The sequence below is a fragment of the Megalobrama amblycephala genome, linkage group LG10, assembly GCF_018812025.1.
Source record: "Megalobrama amblycephala isolate DHTTF-2021 linkage group LG10, ASM1881202v1, whole genome shotgun sequence".
In the NCBI taxonomy this organism is placed as follows: Eukaryota; Metazoa; Chordata; class Actinopteri; order Cypriniformes; family Xenocyprididae; genus Megalobrama; species Megalobrama amblycephala.
The window spans coordinates 231,891-251,189 of NC_063053.1; the positions used below are offsets into that span (position 1 = coordinate 231,891).

The 19,299-nt window shown below is 41.2% G+C and overlaps 1 protein-coding gene across 2 annotated transcripts in view; it reads left to right on the forward strand.

The window, feature by feature from the left end:
• The window catches only part of LOC125276405 (collagen alpha-6(VI) chain-like), a 60,194-nt gene that overhangs the window by 17,957 nt on the left and 22,938 nt on the right, over window positions 1-19,299 (forward strand). For both annotated transcript variants that reach the window (XM_048203833.1, XM_048203834.1), the window contains 7 exons: window positions 421-499; window positions 1,008-1,144; window positions 10,114-10,206; window positions 10,450-10,503; window positions 16,812-16,883; window positions 17,646-17,672; window positions 18,078-18,122. In XM_048203833.1, coding sequence (XP_048059790.1) covers window positions 421-499; window positions 1,008-1,144; window positions 10,114-10,206; window positions 10,450-10,503; window positions 16,812-16,883; window positions 17,646-17,672; window positions 18,078-18,122 — 507 coding nt within the window. The remainder of the gene's footprint in view (window positions 1-420; window positions 500-1,007; window positions 1,145-10,113; window positions 10,207-10,449; window positions 10,504-16,811; window positions 16,884-17,645; window positions 17,673-18,077; window positions 18,123-19,299) is intronic.

The window sequence follows — 19,299 nt, forward strand, 5'->3', positions numbered from 1 at the left end:
AGATATACAATTGACCATCAAAAGATTATCAGCTATATATTAAATGCTTTATGTTAATGTGCGCTCAATTAAACGAGCACTTCTGCTGATGTTATTTGCTAATGATTATACATTTGTTATGTTTTACTGACATACTGTACTCTCATTAAAACAAAGTTGAACAATCATTTACACAACCAAAAAAACACTATGCACTTGGTATTTGGTATGATATTTTTTTCCAAAATGATGATTTAAATTGAAAAAGAATCTGTAACAGGACTATGAATTCTAAAAATGCAATCATGATTGGGATATAAGATTCAGCATCTTTTTGTTTACTTAGATCCATAAGGGGCACCTAGATTGCATTTCATTTTTATTGCTCTATTTATTGCTACAATTAATTTTGCTGACATTTAATTGTATGTTTGTGTCTAGGTTTTAATAATCTTTACAGACGGTTTAGATGATAGCATTCAGCGTTTAATGGCAAGTTCAGAGAGACTTAAGCAAAGTGGTAAGTGGCTATGTCTTTGGCTATGTCCACATTATTCTGGGTATGTTTGAAAACAGTGCTTTTTTCTAAGCAGTCTCTGTTCATATTAGCTTTTTCAAGCATTTTCCAAAAGTTGATTGCTCACTGAAACATCTAAAAAAGCTTAAATCACCTTACTGGACATGCATTAAACATAATAAAAGCTCACTGAGATGAGACCGAGTGACAAGACATAATAAAGTTCTCACACCATTCTTTTGGCACAATCATTTTATTAGCGAAACGTCCCACAACTCACTGGTTCATCTAGGTCACATTTAAAATTGCCTTTGCATATACTCTGAGCAATTGTAGTGTTTTGCCACAGGAAATTTTCTGTCATATTTGCAGGAATATAATATGAAGATTTTACAAAGAAATATTTATCTTTTAATATTTAAAACTTCAAGTGTAGAGACTGTGACCTTGACCTTAAACCATTTCAAAGACCATTTCAAAGCTATTTGTTTATTTCTGATGTGTAAACTAGGGGTTGATGCACTGCTGATTGTGTCTTTGGAGGGAATAATGGATGTTCACCAGCTGGAATTCGGCAGAGGTTTCGGCTACATGCAGCCACTGACCATCAACGTGCTGAATTTAGGCAATGCTCTTATGAAACAGATTGTAAGTATCAAAGCAATTCTTAACCCTCTGGAGTCTGAGGCTGATTTGGGGGCCTGGAGTAGTTTTGACATGCCCTGACATTTGTGCTTTTTTCAGTTTTTTATAAACATATTAATGACAAAAGTCTCATTACACTGTATTCAGCACAAACTGGGCTACTATAATATGTGAGCAACAAGTATGTGCATGTTTGTATTTTTGAGAGTATTACGTATATGTGTTGTTTTTTAAAAAAAAACAAAAAAAGTCAATGAAATAAGGCCTCAAAATGCATACTAAATGTTTTTTTCACAAGTCTTTTGGGAATTGTATATTTTAGTCGAGTTTTTGCTTCAAAATGATGTGGAAATTATCCTGCCTACTCGGACACAAAAAACAATGTATTGATTTTAAATTTCGAAGACACTTTTTGTTTAAGGAGCCCGTATGCAAAGAGGCATGAATCTTCATGAATAATGCTGTGATTCACTCCTGAGGAGATTAAGACCCCGCCCCTACTGAGCCGCATATTGAGCCATTAGGTCAGGAATGTGACTGTCAACTAAGAAAGAATGCAATGACAAAAGACATATCATTTTTTGTTTGAAGTTTATTTAAAATATAGTTATCTATATAAATGAGAGTCAAAGACACATTTTGAGAAATAAATCCTGTTCAAAGATATATGTGAACATTACATACCTGGCATTTAGTGTTTCTGCAATGGAGGCAAAAAAAAAAAAGAAAAAAAAAAGTGATCTCAGTATCATATGTGCACAGTCCAGTGTGGACCAATATCTGGTCACTGTGATTCTCAAATCTGTGAGATAAAAGAAAAAAACCCTCTGTGAGCATGCTGATAACAGGATCATATCAGCTATTGTATTAACATTAATATAATGTCCACTCTTAACAGAAAACATGATTTTTGTGATCTTATGATTGCACATATTATTGCACATCATGTGAAGAAAATTTTGTAAAGGCCTATATTTTAAATTACAGTACCAGTCAAAAGATTGGACACATTACTATTTTTAATGTTTTGAAAGAAGTCTCATGCTCACCAAGCCTGCATTTGATCAAAATACAGAAAAAAACAGCAATACTGTGAAATATTATTAAAATTTAAAATAATGGTTTTCTATTTTAATATACTTTAAAATATAATCTATTTCTGTGATGCAAAGCGTCTAAACATTAATATTACCTCTATGGCATTTTATATATTATATTTGTTATATTATAGAGCCAAAATGTTAATGTGCAGTTTAATAAATTGCTAACACATTTTATTTCAGTATTTATTACGTATTTCAGTTGATTTCACTCATCTCAGTATAGCAGTATAGTTTGGGAATAGCCATGGCAATTTACTAACGTAAGTCGATCTGCCCCATTAATTCACACTGAGACACACAAAACTTGCAGGATTCATATTTAAACAGTCTTTTTGTGGCTTAATATTCACACACACTATATCGCAATTAGAATAAAGAACTAAAGAATAAAAAAATCTTACCATTCACTGTCATTGGCTTGAGTTGATCCTCGAAATGGTTCTTCTACTGACGTAAATTCTTTTAGAATTATTCTTCACCACATCTTAAAACGATGAAAAGTAGCATACATGAAACTGACCAAGCTTGATGCATTTTTCCGAGCTGACATGGACATTCACTTTGATGAATGTATCGCCTCAGACTTTGCGTCTGAACAGGCGCGCGCTCAGTGAGTGTGGCCGCATTCGCGGATAATGAACTGACTCGCAAGCGTCTGACAACCTTCTCTTTCCAAACAGATTACGTAAACAGAGAATATCTGTTTTCGATTTGACTTGCAAGATTTAAAACCTGACCTTTCACTGTTTCTTTAGACATATGTCTCATTGTTTTGTGATTGGTATTCACTAAGTTACAGTTCATTTTCTGAGGACTATCAGAATGGACTTCCTTCAGAGGGAGACGACAGATCACGCATCATGTTAGTTTTCTTTATTTTGCAAAAAGCACAACATTTTGTTTTTACTCTTTTTGAGTGTACACAAATAAAAGAAGACATTCTATAGTTTCAATTGATATATTACTTCTGTCTCTATAACAAAAAATGCAGAGTATTTTAAGTTGATTTTGCTGCTATGTGAATAAAATCCAGCAAAACGCGCTTGCGTGTTTTCCAACTCTGAGGTTAAAGGGCACCTATTATGCAAAATTCACTTTTACATGGTGTTTGAACATTAATGTGTGTCGGCAGTGTGTGTACACAACCACCTAATGATAAAAATCCACCCACTCTTTTTTAATCCCCATAAATCAAGAGCAGTGTCTCAAAACAAACCATTTGAAAATTCTGGGACATCACTACTGATAGTGGATAAAAGAAAGATGACAACATGAGTTATAACCATAATTAAAATAAACTATACCTGTTCTATCTCCATGCAGCATTCTCTGGCTCTGTAGGCATCATTGTCCCACTCCGGTTTAAACTGAACACTACTGCCAACAATTTCGGATAGTTTCAGTGCACGAGATTGTCCTGTTTATTGCATGAGCTCTTGAAGCCCGCCCTTTTCTTGAAAGGGGGCCAGGAGCAGCAACTCATTTACAATTAAAGGGACACACACAAAAATGGTGTTTCCCTTTTGAAAGGGAACTTCTACTCTGAGCTGACTGCGCTAGGGGAACGTCCTCCGTGACCCGTGCTCGAAATGCCAAAAATCACCACACTCCAATCCTATTGGCCGGCGACAGCCTATCACGTCAAACGGCGTGAACCGTGACGTATAAAGGGAGCGCCTGGGGAAACAGCCGACTTCCTTTTGTCTTTTCGCGACTGCTTTTGCTCGTGCCTTTTTCACTCTGCCAAAAGAAAATATGTCTGCTAAATCGTTCAGGAAGTGTGCTGATCCTTGTCCCAGGTTTTCTGACACCGGAGGACACACACAACTTGTGCGTTTTCTGTCTGGGCGAGGAGCACGCACGGTCAGTACTCGAGGGTGCTGCCTTTGCTAACTGTGAGCGTTTTTCTATGAAAACGCTCCGTTCTCGTTTGGCCCTCTTCTCGAGGGGAGAAGTGCCACCACCGCTGCCTGGTGGTTCCGGCCCCGCTCGTGCTGAGGCTCAGCGGCGATTGAAATCATGGGGCTCGCAGGTGGAACTCGCTGAAGAATTTGAGAGGGGTGTTTGTCTTTCTCAAGCTGAAGCGACTGACGAGGACGTGCTTCTGGCGGATGACGACGATGTTTATCTTTAACATCCTCGGACCCAGGAGCGAGTGCTCTCTTGGTCCAAAGCCCTGGAGAGCAGAAGATGGCCGAGGTGGGAGAAGCGGGCGAGCCCGCGGCTCCCGCTCGGCCTCCCTGCGCGGCGTTTTTTGGAGTTGCTGGAGGTTATGGAACGCGCCTCAAGCAGACTGCAGCTGCCCTGGGAGCGCGTGAGGAGGGAACCCGCTCGCAGCAGTTTAGACGATTGTTTTCTCTCTACCCATGGCCCGGCAACTCCGGCGAGGGCCCTGCCATCCAAAGCGTTGAAGGTGACGTCATGTTTGAATGGCAGGGCTTACGCCGCTGCAGGTCAGGCTGGTGCGGTGTTGCACACTATGACGGTGCTTCTGGCGTACCAGCCTGATCTGCTTACGGATCTTGATCAGGGAGGCGAAGACGCGCTAGATCTTGCATCCCGCTCAGATCCAGCTCTGGGCCCAGACAGCCGGGAGATCCCGGGCCGTCTCGAGCCGAGGCTCAGAGGCAGGCTCAGAGGGAAAGTGTCGCCACTCATGCGCCTCCTCCTCCTCGGAGTAAGTCGCAGAGACGGCGAGACGCTAGAAGGAAGAAGCAACACCTGAGGGAGGTGATCGAGGAGCGGCGCCAGCAGCGCCGGTAATCGATCCCCTCTCTCGCGAGGGCTTTTTCTCGCCCTCGCTCCTCCTTCGCCTCCCGGTAGCGTTTGTGACATCTATATGCTACGGGCTTTACAGTCGGGCTGATGTTGCGGGCCTATGATGAATATATTCCTGACGGCCCACCGTCTGGCTTGATAGTGAAAGTGCTTTTGGGCTTATGGGACTTTGGATTTTCCCCTCCGTGTGATGAATCGGGGAGGAATCTGCGTTCTACGAGCCGCAGGAGGTAAGCCAGGTCCATTTTTCATTCTTAATATAGACCTTGCTTTTCCTGTATAGCTTCCCGTGCATATAGTTGTCATCTGTTCATGTTTTTAAGGGGTTATTTGGGCAAATAACTGTATGTTAGGCTGACTGTTACAGGCAGGCTCTTTATGGCCGCTTTGTTGTTTAGCGTTGGTGTAGTTTCTCGGCTGATACTGTGTATAGCTAGAACTAGCTTTCGCTATTGTCAGTTATGTGTTGGCCGGTTTTTCGGCCACCTAATGCTGTCGCTCGCGCTGCTTTCTCCGTGTGTTTGGGAATTTGTAGCCCGAGTGTAGCTTGGCCTACATACAGTCCTTAGCTAGCGGCTAGGCTAGAACTAGGTTAGGTGTGTGTTTGTTTACATCCCCCTGTTATGACTATCCCCTGCGGTTGTATAGTTCCTAGTTCTGGCCTCCTTCTGAGGAAGTTGCTGGCCGTTTTTTGCCCATATTTCCCCTTCATATGTTTATGCAGGCGTGTTATGTGAGCATGCTTGTGCTGCCACAGGTTACACCTGTTTTTTATGATAGCAGGCTTTATCCGGCCTCTATATATGAATACGGTGTTTTTGTTGTACTCCCCGGTTAGGGTTTGTGTTTCACTGAGTGCATCACCTGTTGGATCGCACACTCAGGATGAGTGTAGGGAATTTTGTTTACCCGACCTCTCCTGGTCATTTGCACCACAGCATCTGGGGTTCATTGCTGTTTGATTGTTGGCTATTTGTTTTTAGCCTCTCTGTATGCAGCTTGTTTGGATACAGCGCTGTTGGTCTACGATGCTGGTTACGCTCACACTGTTTAGCATGATTTACATTGCCTGCTGGAATGTGTATGCCTAGGCTCAGGTTGTGTAGCTAGTTCCCTTAAATTTGTCATTTTAGGTTATACTGGCCCTTCCTTGTAGCTAGGGCCCTGTCATGACCACGGGCTGGTGCCACATGGTTCTTTAAGCAGCAGGCCTCTCCAGGCTTCTCTTATAGCTTCCTGTTGGCCCAGCTACGCTGGTCGTGTACGGGCATCATTCCATGATTGAATAAATGCACTAGCTATCGCCGCACGCTTTTAAGGTTACAGGCCGCTTTCAGGCTTTTCTTTGCTAGCATGTCGGAGTTTAGCTTGATACTCCTCTCGCTGAGAGTAAAAGATGTTTTTACTGAGTATTTTGTGCGTTTATTCCCTTTAGCTCTAGTCGAGGTAAATTTTTTTCCTGTCTAATTAACGGGTTCTATTTTTGCTCCTAGAACTTTAGTGGCCGCTGGCTGATGTTGCGTGTGACGGGTAGGCCGTAAAGGCCTCCTGTGAAGCGTGCTGACCTTCGACAGCAAAAGGGATGGTTTCGCCGGCTGGCCGGGTCTCGGGTTGACTATGACCTCCTGTGTAGTCGGTCTGTTTAGCCTGAACCCTGATAACACTGCCACAAGCTGATGCCACGTGCCTGCTGGGATTATAGGCCCGCGGGGCCTTTCCTTAGCGCATGATGGCGTATGTTGTACTCCTCTTGCTTAAAGAGTAGAAAGGTACTTCACCGAGTGCACTGCTCGTTGGTTTGTGTTGGACGGGCTGTCTCGTGGGCACTTGCAGCTGTTATGTCTTGGTGTTTGCTCCACCTTGATATGCAATAGGGTGTGGCCCTACAGGCCATCCTGGGCTACCGCCGTCTGCATTCAGTTCTCTGGTGAACTCTGGTTATGTTGCAGGCCCTTTTTCCCGGCCTCCATGACTATGTGCCCGCTTTACGGTCTGTCTGTTAGGTTGAGCTTTGTACTTCCCTTCGGGGTTAACTGCGTAATTGTGCTTAGCTCCCTAAGCTGGTTTGGTTGTAGACTTCTATGAAGTCTCCCGTTAGACCGGCCCCCAGGCTGGTTTGTGCTCCCCTGGGTCAGGGGTCTTTAGCGCACAGCCTCCTCAGCACCTTGTTAACGGCTGAGTAGATCCTTGGATGAGTGGTTGTACTCCCCTCATACGAGGGTCCATAGCGTTTAGCTGAGTTCCGCTCTCCAGGCTGCCGTCTCTGCGTGTGGGTTTGAGTTGCTTACTGCCTTTCGCAGTCGCTCTTTCCTGCTCTCCTCTTTGGAGTTTGCGCTTGGAGATTCTGTATATCAGACAAGGTTGGCTAGGCCAGATTTAGCTTCGCTGGATCTGGCTAGGCCTCCTTGGTGGCAGCGGGATGGATTTCCCCCCCGAGTGTCTGGCCGAGGTTCCTTTGGTTCCTTGGCCACATTCCTTTAAAGGGACCACCCCCTCTCGGGGTGTTGGTTCCAGATGCTCGAGCAGCCTTGGTAGGCTTTTTTCGGATGGCCTCTTTTAGGCTCAGCTTGGGCTGTTGGCCGTAGGGAATGCTGTCACTGACAGCCTTGGAGTTCTGCCCCCGGTTTTTCCCTGGAACTGCCGGATGTGTGTCCAGACATTTGGACTGGCATTCTCCTCTAGCATGGCGGCGTGGGTATATCGTTCCCCTAGTGCAGTCAGCGCAGAGTAGAAGTTCCCTTTCGAAAGGGAACGTCTCAGGTTACGTATGTAACCATGGTTCCCTGAGAACAGGGAACGAGACTCTGCACTTTCATGCCATGCTGCGGGATGCCTGCTACAGTCGCTCAAAGACAAAAAGATGTCGGCTGTTTCCCCAGGCGCTTCCTTTATACGTCACGGTTCACGCCGTTTGACGTGATAGGCTGTCGCCGGCCAATAGGATTGGAGTGTGGTGATTTTTGGCATTTCGAGCACGGGTCACGGAGGACGTTCCCCTAGCGCAGTCAGCTCAGAGTCTCGTTCCCTGTTCTCAGGGAACCATGGTTACATACGTAACCTGAGACGGTTTTTGCTTACACCCAAAAAGTTGGAAAAGTGGTTTGCCCTGGAACAAGTGTCCAGGCATGCTGTGGTCTCCACAGATGCCTCTGCCACCAGCTAGGGAGCCACGTACAACGGGCATACAGTTTCGGGTCTGTGGACAGGACCCCAACTGCAATGGCACATCAACCGGCTCGAGTTGTCGTCAGTACGTCTTGTGCTGGGCCATTTCATATTGCTGCTACTAGGCAAGCACATACTGGTCCATACGGACAGCACTGTGACCATTGCGTACATCAACCATCAGGGTGGTCTACGCTCCCGTCGCATGTCACAACTCGCCCACCAACTCCTCCTATGGAGTCAGAAGCATCTGAGGTCACTTTGTGCCATTCACATTCCAGGCGTGCTCAACCGTGCAGCTGATGACCTCTCACAGCAGTCTCCATCCCCAGGTGGTTCAGCTGATCAGGATATGCTTTGAGACTGCACAGGTGGACCAGTTTGCCACCCCGGACATGTTTTATTGCCAGTTGTTTTGCTCCCAGATGAGGGGACCCTCGGCACGGATACGCTGGCACACAGCTGGCCCCAGGGGCCTACGCAAGTATGAGTTTCCCCCAGTGAGCCTTCTTGCACAGACATTGTGCAAAGTCACGGAGGACAAGGAGCAGGTCTTGTTGGTTGTGCATTATTGTGTCGCCACTGTTGCTGCGCATTTGCATGCATTTGAAAGTAAGTCTTTGGGAAAGCAACACCTGATAGTCAGGTTCCTGAGGGGGGTGAGGGGATTGAATCCTCCTTGTCTACACTCTTTACCTTCTTGGGACTTGTCCCTGGTGCTTACGGCATTTTGGAGACTGACCTTTGAGCCCTTGCAGGCAGCTGAGTTAAAAACCCTGTCCCTTAAGACAGTTCTCTGGTCGCATTGGCTTCTATCAAGAGGGTAGGGGACCTGCATGCTTTTTCAGTCAAAATTGTGCCTATAATTCAGCCCGGGTGATTCTCATGTTATCTTGAGACCCTGGCCCGGATATGGGCCCAAAGTGTCTACCACTCCCTTTTGGGATCAGGTGGTGAACCTGCAAGTACTGCCCTTAGAGGAGGCAGACCCAGCCCTGGCTCTGCTCTGTCCTGTTCATGCTTTGCACACTTAAGTGGACAGACACAGAGCTTCAGGACCCCAGATCAGCTCTTCGTCTGTTACGGAGGCCAGCAGAAGGGAAAGGCTGTCTCTAAGCAGAGGATGGCTCACTGGATAGTGGATACCATTGCACTGGCATCAGGGGTGTTGCTTCTTCCTGACTAGGGCATGTGGCGACTCGCTGACAGATATATGTAGAGCTGTGAGCTGGGTGACATTTAACACGTTCGCTAAGTTCTATAGCCTTGGTGTAGAACCAGTAGCCTCCCGCATAGTCACCCCTAGTGGCCAGTAAACGCCAGAGCCCCCCTTCTAGTGTTGGCTTGCTGTGCCATTCCCCTCTCTTCGGACCGGATAAGTGTGCTCATTGCTCCAGTAAGTTCCCCAGTTGGAGAACCCTGTAGAGTGTCTTTCCCTGGGCAGAGGCTGCTCTGCCATCCCTGCCAAGTGTTGTCTTCCCCTTGTTGTCTGGAGCCACCTCAGGAACATTCCATATGTTGCACTGCCCTTGGTTGGCCAGTCCATATGTATGTTCTCCACATGTCACCTCCCTTCGAGCAGGATGTGGATTCCACAGTGTTCCATAGAAGGGCACGCTTTTCCAGTGTTATCCAATAGTCTCACTGAGTGGGTCATGCGGAACAACAGTGATACTTCTTGGCGTAAGCCCGGTTCCTCTTCCGCTCCGAGGTGTGGGGGGATTCTGAGGCTTACGAGGGGCACTAGAAGGGCAAGTAACTGTGGCATTTTATTAGGGATACCAATTCATCGGTTCACAGATAAGTCTCAGTTACGTTTGTAAATGAATTTGTGGTAAAATACCCTAAAATTTGACAAGTCACATGGCCTGTGACTTCAACAACAGTAAACGGTTTCACATATTGTGCACCTTTCTCTCCCCTCAGGAAACAGTGGTGCTGAGGAAATGCTGCGATGTGTTTTGTTCATGCACTGGTGTACCTGGACCACGAGGACCCTCTGGAAGACTGGGTCAAAAGGTCAGAGATCCTGGTTATGTGGATTTAATGGATTTTTCTCACTTTCGCATTATGTCATTATGCAAAGGATAAATGCATTGCTGCTTTAGATTTTGACATAAATTAGTTATCCTTGAAAGCAGCATGATTTTAAACAACCTTTGCATAGGGAATATGCTTATAATACCTTTAAGAATTCTACGTATGTAGGGAGCTCACTCAGTTTTGTGTGTCAGCATCTCTTTTTTTGTTTTTATTATTTAGGGCTCTACTGGTCAGAACGGTCATCCTGGATTTCCAGGAGATGATGGTAGTGTGGTAAGTGAAAGTGTAAAGGCCCATTCACACCAAGATTGATAACTATATAGTTCTAAAAATCGTTCTAAATATAAAAGAATAGCAGTGTCCACACCACAGCTATAACGATAACAATATAGAGAAACTATATCGTTGGGATCACTTTCAGATATTTTTTCAGCTGTTGAACGAAGTCAAGCCCCCTTTTCAAGGATACTTTGTCCCCTTGAAATCATTGTTTAAAATCAGTGTTTCATTTCTGAATATGTGTTTTGAAGGAACCAAGTAAAATCAATCTAATGTTGGTAGCATACAACATTTAGATGTGGTGCTTTACATGTTGATGTGGTGTTTTATGTTGTCGATGTATGTTTTCCATTCTTCTATATGATTTGTAAAGCGCTTTGGTGCAACCTTTAAATTGTGCTATATAAATAAACAAGACAAGACAAGACAAATTAATGATTCAGCGGACCATTCATAAGACTTGTTGAACTTGAAGCGGCGCTAGTCAAGTCAAGTCACCTTTATTTTAGAGCTTTTTACAATGCAGATTGTTTCAAAGCAGCTTTACATTGATAACTGGTACATAAATTTTGGCTGCACAGCAGCTCTTAAAGAATAGTGTCAATGCAGGCAGATCAGAAGCACTGTTGAATAAATGTCAAGAATACTGTTGAATATCAAATGTCAAGTCAAATGTCAAGTGTCCCCAACTACACAAGCCAAAGGCGACAGCGGCAAGGAACCCAAACTCCATCAGGTTACATCAGGTGGCAAACAAGTGGCAAATAGGTGTTAAAATGGAGAAAAAACCTTGGGAGAAACCAGGCTTAGTCGGGGGGCCAGTTCTCCTCTGGCGAACAGTGCTTTGTTACGATTCAGGTTGCTATCATAAGTCTGATAGGATCGCAACAATCAAAGTATTTATTTCAGTTCCATCCAGTTGAGGATCGTATTCATCACGCCGGTATGGACGGTCTGTTGAGGAACTGTGCTACTGGCTGTCATGTCGATGAGGCCTTCACAATGGATGATCTAGTTGACTCGATCTCTGCTGATACTTCAGGGCTGCGTTGTGGTCGTGTCCAGTTGAGGATCGTATTCATCACGCCGGTATGGATGGTTTGTTGAGGAACTGTGGCACTGGCTGTCGTGTTGATGATGTCTTCACAATGGATGATCTAGTCGACTGGATCTCTGCTGATACTTCAGGGCTGCGTTGTGGTCGTGTCATGGCGCCGGTCCTTGGTCTCAGCTGGATACGGCCCGGATCCGGTTGACTACGGTAAACCTCCGGATAAACAGAAAGACTAATATTAGCGTAGATGCCATTCTTCTTCTGATGTAACGAGTACATCTGGTGTTTTAGGAAGTTTTCCTGGTTCCGGCTGACCTAATTTATGCAGCCTAATAGTCCTTTAACAGATTTGAAAATATAAATTGATAATGTGTTATGTGTATGCCAGGTTAAAGAGATTTGTTTTTAGTCTAGATTTAAACTGACAGAGTGTGTCTGCTTCCCGAACAATGCTAGGAAGATTGTTCCAGAGTTTAGGTGCCAAATAGGAGAAGGATGGGCTAATATGGTCATACTTCCTAGTTCTAGTAAGAACTCTAGCTGCTGAATTTTGTACGAGCTGTAGTTTATTTACAGCTCGTACAACAGATGGATTGGTGTATGATATCAAAGTACATCAAGAGCGATTCAAAAGCATACAGAGCTGTCTGCTCTCTATTCGCTCTTGTGCTACTGTACTACTTTGATGTCATGTCATTGGTCTGTGTAGCACCGCTTCAAGTTCAAGATGCCTGAAGAGAACCATTTATTTACTTTACTCCTGAACAAATACAGCAATTTGAATGAATCAAATTGGAAACAACATTGTCTTTGAAGCTTCCTTTGAAGTTGCAGTGAAAAAGACTAGGTGTTGTTTTGATTCCACAATATTGACTTTGTCAACTAAATTCACTGTTTGATTAGATGGATTACACTAGCTATTCACTTGAAACATAGCATGCTGAGGACATTCCGGGACTTCCGGGCAAGATGGCATGTTGAAAAATCGCTCGCATCAGAGACGGAGGCAAAATTGTCCCAAATCTTTATCCGATTGTAAAGGCACTCCAAATAATTGTATAAATCTACTCTTTTTTTTTTAGCTTAAGTTATATATCAGAGTAAAAGCAGAAGGCTTAAAACTATCTTAGGTATTAAAAAAATGAATGTTGACCTCCTTTGGTTTACCCAACGTGAAGTAACAAACATAAAACTTGCAGTGAATTGCATGTATATTATATTCATTTACCCAATCAATCATCATTTACATTGCTCAAAAAAAAAAAAAAAAAAAAAAAAAAAAAAACCAACAACAAATAAACCAAGTAGAAAATATTAAATGAAATGATCAAAAATATTCAAGAAATATTCGATAAATGTTCAATGTTTTGATGATATGGACCAGAAAAAAAATAGTTCACACTTTGATAAATAAGCCTGAGGTTCCAGAAAAAGATTTAATATTATTGATACTTAATGGAATTTGACTTTGGTCTTTAAGAAATACAGTAGTATCATCAGCTAGTTATATTTTCAATTCTTTACCAAATATAGAGATACCTTTTAAACTGGGATTTTGTCAAATATTAATTGATAACAATTCAACAGCTAGAAGAAAAAGAAATGGGGCAACCTTGTCGCACTCCTCTATCACAATTAAAGCGTTTAGTAATTTGAAAGCCAACCAAAACTGAGGAGTTAATGACATTATAAAGCATTCTCACCATGTTGATAAAAGTAAATACAAAACGCTAAGAAATTTAAAGGATTAGTTCACTTTCAAATGAAAATTTCCTGATAATTTACTCACCGCCATGTCATCCAAGATGTTCATGTCTTTCTTTCTTCAGTCGAAAAGAAATTAAGGTTTTTGATGAAATCATTTGAGGATTTTTTTTCATATAGTGGACTTCAATGGAGTCCAAACGGTTGAAGGTCAAAATTACAGTTTACAGTGATCCCAGATGAGAAATAAGGATCTTATGTAGAGAAACCATCGCTCATTTTCTAAAAAATAAATAAATAAAAATTGTATACATTTTAACCATAAATGCTCATCTTGAACTAGCTCTCTTCTTCTCTATTAAAATTCCAGCAGTGTAGACACTGCTAAGTATATTACTGCCCTCCACAGGTCAAAGTTAAAACTAAATTGTCATATACAATATTCTAGTGCAAGTATATAACCATTAGTTCAAACTTTGACCTGTGGAGGGCAGTAATACACTTAGCAGTGTCTACACTGCTGGAATTCTAATAGAGAAGAAGAGAGCTAGTTCAAGATGAGCATTTATTGTTAAAACATATATATATATATATATATATATATAATTTTTGTTTTGTTTTGTTTTTGTTTTTTTTTTGTGAAAATGAGCAATGATTTCTCTAGATAAGACTGGGTTCCTCGTCTGGGATTGTGTAGAACGCTTTGAAGCTGCAAAGAAACTGTAATTTTTACCTTCAACCATTAGTCCAATATATGGAGAAAAATCCTGGAATGTTTTCATCAAAAACCTTAATTTCTTTTCAACTGAAGAAAGAAAGACATGAACATCTTGGATGACATGGGGGTGAGTAAATTATCAGGAAATTTTAATTTGAATGTGAACTAATCCTTTAAATCTCTAAATCTCTTAAACTAATCCGTTAAGCAAAAATTGGTGTTCTAAAGAGTCATCCATCAATGAATCTTGATTCTCTCTCCAACAATTCTGAGAATTTCACCACTCGAACCATCTATAAAATAATCTTTCATACAGTTTCATACAGGAAGGCCTATTTTCCTTACAAATGCATGATTTATGTTGTTTGAAATGCTGTGGGCTTATATTTTATAAATACGAAACTCACTGACAGAAGGCTGCTTTCAGTTTTACAGTAAATGCCCATGTGCTGTTTGTGAAGAGCGCTCGTGCAAGTGGCTGTGTGCGATTCCGTGTAAGTGGTTAAATGTACTCAAAATGCTTTTATGATGCGAAATTAACATAAACACAGTCAATTAGATGTCTTAAGGGAGTAAACAGACAGGACAAAAACGTCTTATATTTCAAAAGAGATCTGTGCATTAGTGTGAATGCAGCTTATTAGATCTTCCGCTGTCTATGATGACATCAGTAATAATCAAACAACCGTAGGGCTGAGAAAGAGAAAAATCCATCACAGCTTTTGAATGGAAAACGTTCAAATACTCTTAATTACTGAAAGCTATTCTTTGTTTATTGCTTTTAATATTTCATTGTTCCTCCCTATTATTATTGATTAGGCTACTTGCTTTTATGTTTTGAAGCTGTTTATAGCCTAGATATAAAAATCTTAACATACAGTTATATTTTTTAACTAGTAATTATTTAAAAAGTACTTATAATTACAGAGACTATGTATTACATTAAAAAAAAAGAATAATAAGGTTACAAAACTAATTAATAAAAAAAAAAAAAAAGTTGATCAAGAATCATTTTGGAATCGGATAGTGACTCCCAGAATCAGAATCGGATCAGATTGTGAGGTGCCTAAAGATTCCCACCCCTAGTCTTCATCAGTTTTAGGGATCAGAGAAATAAGACCCTGCTTCATTGTGGGAATCATCTCTTCTTTTTTAATACACTTCTCTTTTAACAAACTATGTAGATGTTGTTTTAAGTTTTTGCATCATTAATACCTGAAAACTTATCATGAATACTCAAAAGAAGATTTTGTAAAAGGAGTATACAAAGGTTGAGATCTGAGACCTGAATCTGTACATAAAACAACATTAATATTTAAGTCAGAGAGAGAGATGTCTTTGTACGATGTCTATTCTCTAGAGCAAAAAAGTAATTAGTGTTTCTTTCACACTTCTCAATCCATTTTGCTGTAGAGTGTATAAAAGCTCCTTTTACAGTTTCTGTGTACGTATTTTCAATCTGCAATTGACATGCTCAATTCTGCCTCATCATCTTTACTGGGATTTTCCTTCTACATTAACACACCTAATCTATGAATGAGTTCTGATTCGTGTTTTATTCTCTTTTAATTTGTTTACTTCTATTAACAGCAAGGTTTCTAACTTTAAATTTAAAGAACTCCCAACTAGAGCCAAGGTCGCCTTCAGTATTACTAAACATAGAATTAGCCCGCTGAATTACACTATCATTAAAATTGGTGTTTTCCAAAAGACAATTGTTAAATTTCCAATAACTCCTTGTTCTATTTAACTTTCTATATTGTGCAAGATCCAAAGAAATTAACATGTGGTCAGTAAACGGGCCAAATTGACGATTAACAGCATGGACATCTTTCAAAATGTTCTTAACAATCGAACGCAGATCCTCATTCTTGGTTTCAGGAACCCCATGCACCTTTAAAAACAAACTGTACCGCTCAAGCGGCTCAATCTGAGATTTGACATCTTTGTCTGAAGATTGAAGTTCCGTAATGTCTCTTGCAATTCTGCATCTTCTCCAAGTGCTTATTAACGTCAGAAACAAACTTCTGCACTACCACAGACAGGTTGTCATTGGCTTTTGTTGTAGCATCAGTTGAGTCCTCGATGGAGATTGGCTTTTGGAAAGTAGCATCTTGTTTTAGAAACAGTGCTTGAATGGCATTTCAAAATGTCTGTGATATCCCTGCTTGTTTCAGACTTCTTTTTAGATTTTTTAGAAGGAGGACTTTTTGCAAGAGTCGCTGGAAAAGGCATCACTAAACAAAGATTGAGATCTTGTTTCGTATCACCTGATGCAGGAGGATCAGCAAGCACAGCGAACCTGTTCAGGCAAGCGTCAGAGATTAGTTCAACTTCGGCGCCAATCTTGACATCCATAGCTTTTGAAAAACCAAGTCTCTTTCTACCCATTTAGCAAAATTCGATGCAAATCAACGCATAATTTTTACATAGAAGACCGTATAGTTTATATGAAGAATTAAAATAAAATGATTGATCACATTACTACCACAACTGTCAGGGCTAAAAATTACACGTCCGTCCTCCATGACACCATCTTGGCCCATCTTTCTGGAGGAACTGGAGCTTCTAACAATAGCTGCAGTTACCCATCGGCCATTGGCTCTTTTATTAAGAAGGGGGGACTTATTCAGAAGTATTGCACGTTGTACTTTCTCCCATTCATAGAATACATTTACACCATATATATAAAGTCTTTGCTTCAACATTGAAATCATACAATAGTTTTAGCGATTTTATGTTTCAAATGCAGTTTCGCCCTAAGGTGAATATATAGAACGTATATGTCATGGATAAATAGTCTCTCTCCCGTCATGTTTCTGGCAGGGAGAGCGAGGACCACCAGGGCTGAATGGAACTCAGGGACACAAAGGTTGCCTTGGAAACAGAGGAATCAAGGTAATGTAACGTGACTATCATGTGAATTAATGTGAATTAGTACAGTATGTCTTCAGTAAGTCATCAAAATGAATACAAATAAGATTGCATACATACTGTAGAGACCATGAATCAAATTGTTAAAGTAAAATTAAAATGTAGATGTAAAAATAAGATTTTGAAAGTTTTAAAATGTAAAAATAAGATTTTCCTATGGTGTGAGGCAGGGGCGATTCTAGGGTCAGAGCTTTAGGGGTGCTGAGCACCCAATGAGCCACACTGCCACCACCCACCCTCTTTTCACACAAAAACAAAAAATATGTCTATTGAAAAATAACTTTATCATTTTAACATTGATTCAACTAACTCCAAAAGCACCCCTAAAAAGGGGCTAGCCTCGCCCATGGTGTGAGGTGTGTTAAGAGTGACTGAATCTGCCGTCCCGATCACGAATTGTACATATTCAACATGTTGAATATCAGAAATCCTGATGTGTGGGGAGAACCCAGAGGGGGTTTTCCATGAATTTTCTGTCAAAATCCTTCCAAACACTATCATCGCAATTTCTTCCTGCCTATCGTCCGCCATGTTTATTCTGAAGTCTCAAGAGATTTTGCGAGACTTCCTGTGTTCACAGTTGGGACCCTGGTGTCTGGTGTGTTGTCTTTGTCACATCACGGCACACCACACACTATTGGAGCAAAAGTTAAATCTAAGTTAATTGAGATTGTGTTTTACAGCTGTGATGAATAAAGGAAATGTTTTAAAATCTCATTTCTATAGGGCCAGCAAGGCTACAATGGAAATAAAGTGAGTAATAAGTTGTTTACTGCCTGTTGGGTCTATTATTGCTCCCAGTTAAACAATTACTGTTTGGACAAAAATATAAGCAGAAAAAGATAAAAATAATTTTCTAAAGTGCTTTCTGAGTATCTTTGGCTTGTTTTTGAGTAAAAAAAAAAAAAAAAAAACAGCTTACAAGATATTTTCATGAGAAGCAAAAATTGCATGAGATATTAAGAGTTTTTATAGAATGTTTGCAGTGCAGTTAACGTTTGTTAAAGCAGTTTTTGGTATGATTTTTTCAAACTTCTGATGTTATGTTAAGGGTCATTAATAAGTACAGACTCTAAGATTTATTTTTTTTAAAGGTTGTTGATTACTTCCCTAAACATGAATGTAAGTGTGTGTGACCCTTTGACCTCTGTCTGACAGGGAGAAGATGGGGAGGACGGGCTGGATGAAGTGGATGGAGAACAGGTTATTTCTCTCCTCTGCATTCACAGTACCTTTGTAAGGCCCGCCCAATCGGCCCAACAGCTGTTTCCCACAGGACGGGGAAGGTTTCTTGCGCGTTCGGTCTTTTCAGCATGGGAAAGTAGTTTAATTCCAAATAATCTTTTATCTGACTCCATGTTATTATGACCTCGAATTTAGTTTAAAATGTCAATTGATTATTGGTCATTTGTATAATAATTTGGCTTTACATTTGAATATTCTATTTAACTCTTTACTCTTTTTATACTCGTTCATTCGGTTCTCAGTGTCGCACAGGGTCCTCGCACTGGCCATTCATTAATTATGCGGGCCCACGATCACAAACTCGCCAGTCTTGGTCACTAGAAAGAGGTAATTGACTATACTAATAGAGTGCCGCTCTCATGCTTGCTTTCTCTAAAAGTATTTCCTTAGTCCCCATAAATCTGTATACACTTGAATTAAAGTAACACTAACTCTAGTCAGAGGTCACAACCACTACTACAGATAAGCTGACCAATATTACTTCTCTTATAGCAGCTTTGGTTTGGTTATGCCATGGTTTCCCATGTACACTTAGCTAGAGTAACATTACAATAAACAGAGGTAAGGCTCACCCTAATTAGGTTGGTTGACCAACATTTTGTTGTCCTAAATGGAAATTCCATTTTAGCCTTTACAGTCTAAGTACACTTGAACTAATGCCAAGCGTTAGTCGGAGCTCTAAAATCACAGGTGGTGTGCCCTATGCTCCACTCAACTGGACTTTAGTCCATTACTAACCTGACGCAGATTTGCGGTAACAATGGATACATCGTAATCTACTGAAGACAATAATTTCAGAGTAAGTCAGAATAAATCAAATGTGACAATTTATTAGTCAGGTAAATGTATCATGCCAATTACATAATCAATTCAAAGGTGGTCAATACAAAACATCAAATGCTCAGAAATAGAGTAAGATGCATAGCTGACATGAAAAATACACATTGCTGAGTGTCCTGGACACTCAGCAATGTGGGCTTCATCTGAATACAGAGTCGCCCCGAGCCTTTTGCAACATTTCCTTAAATACTCAGACCAAGACAAAACATCCCCCAATGTGGGGCATGAACTTACAATCAGAATTTGCATTGACTAGGGTCACAGACCTCGGGGGTTCACACCTTGCTGTGGAACA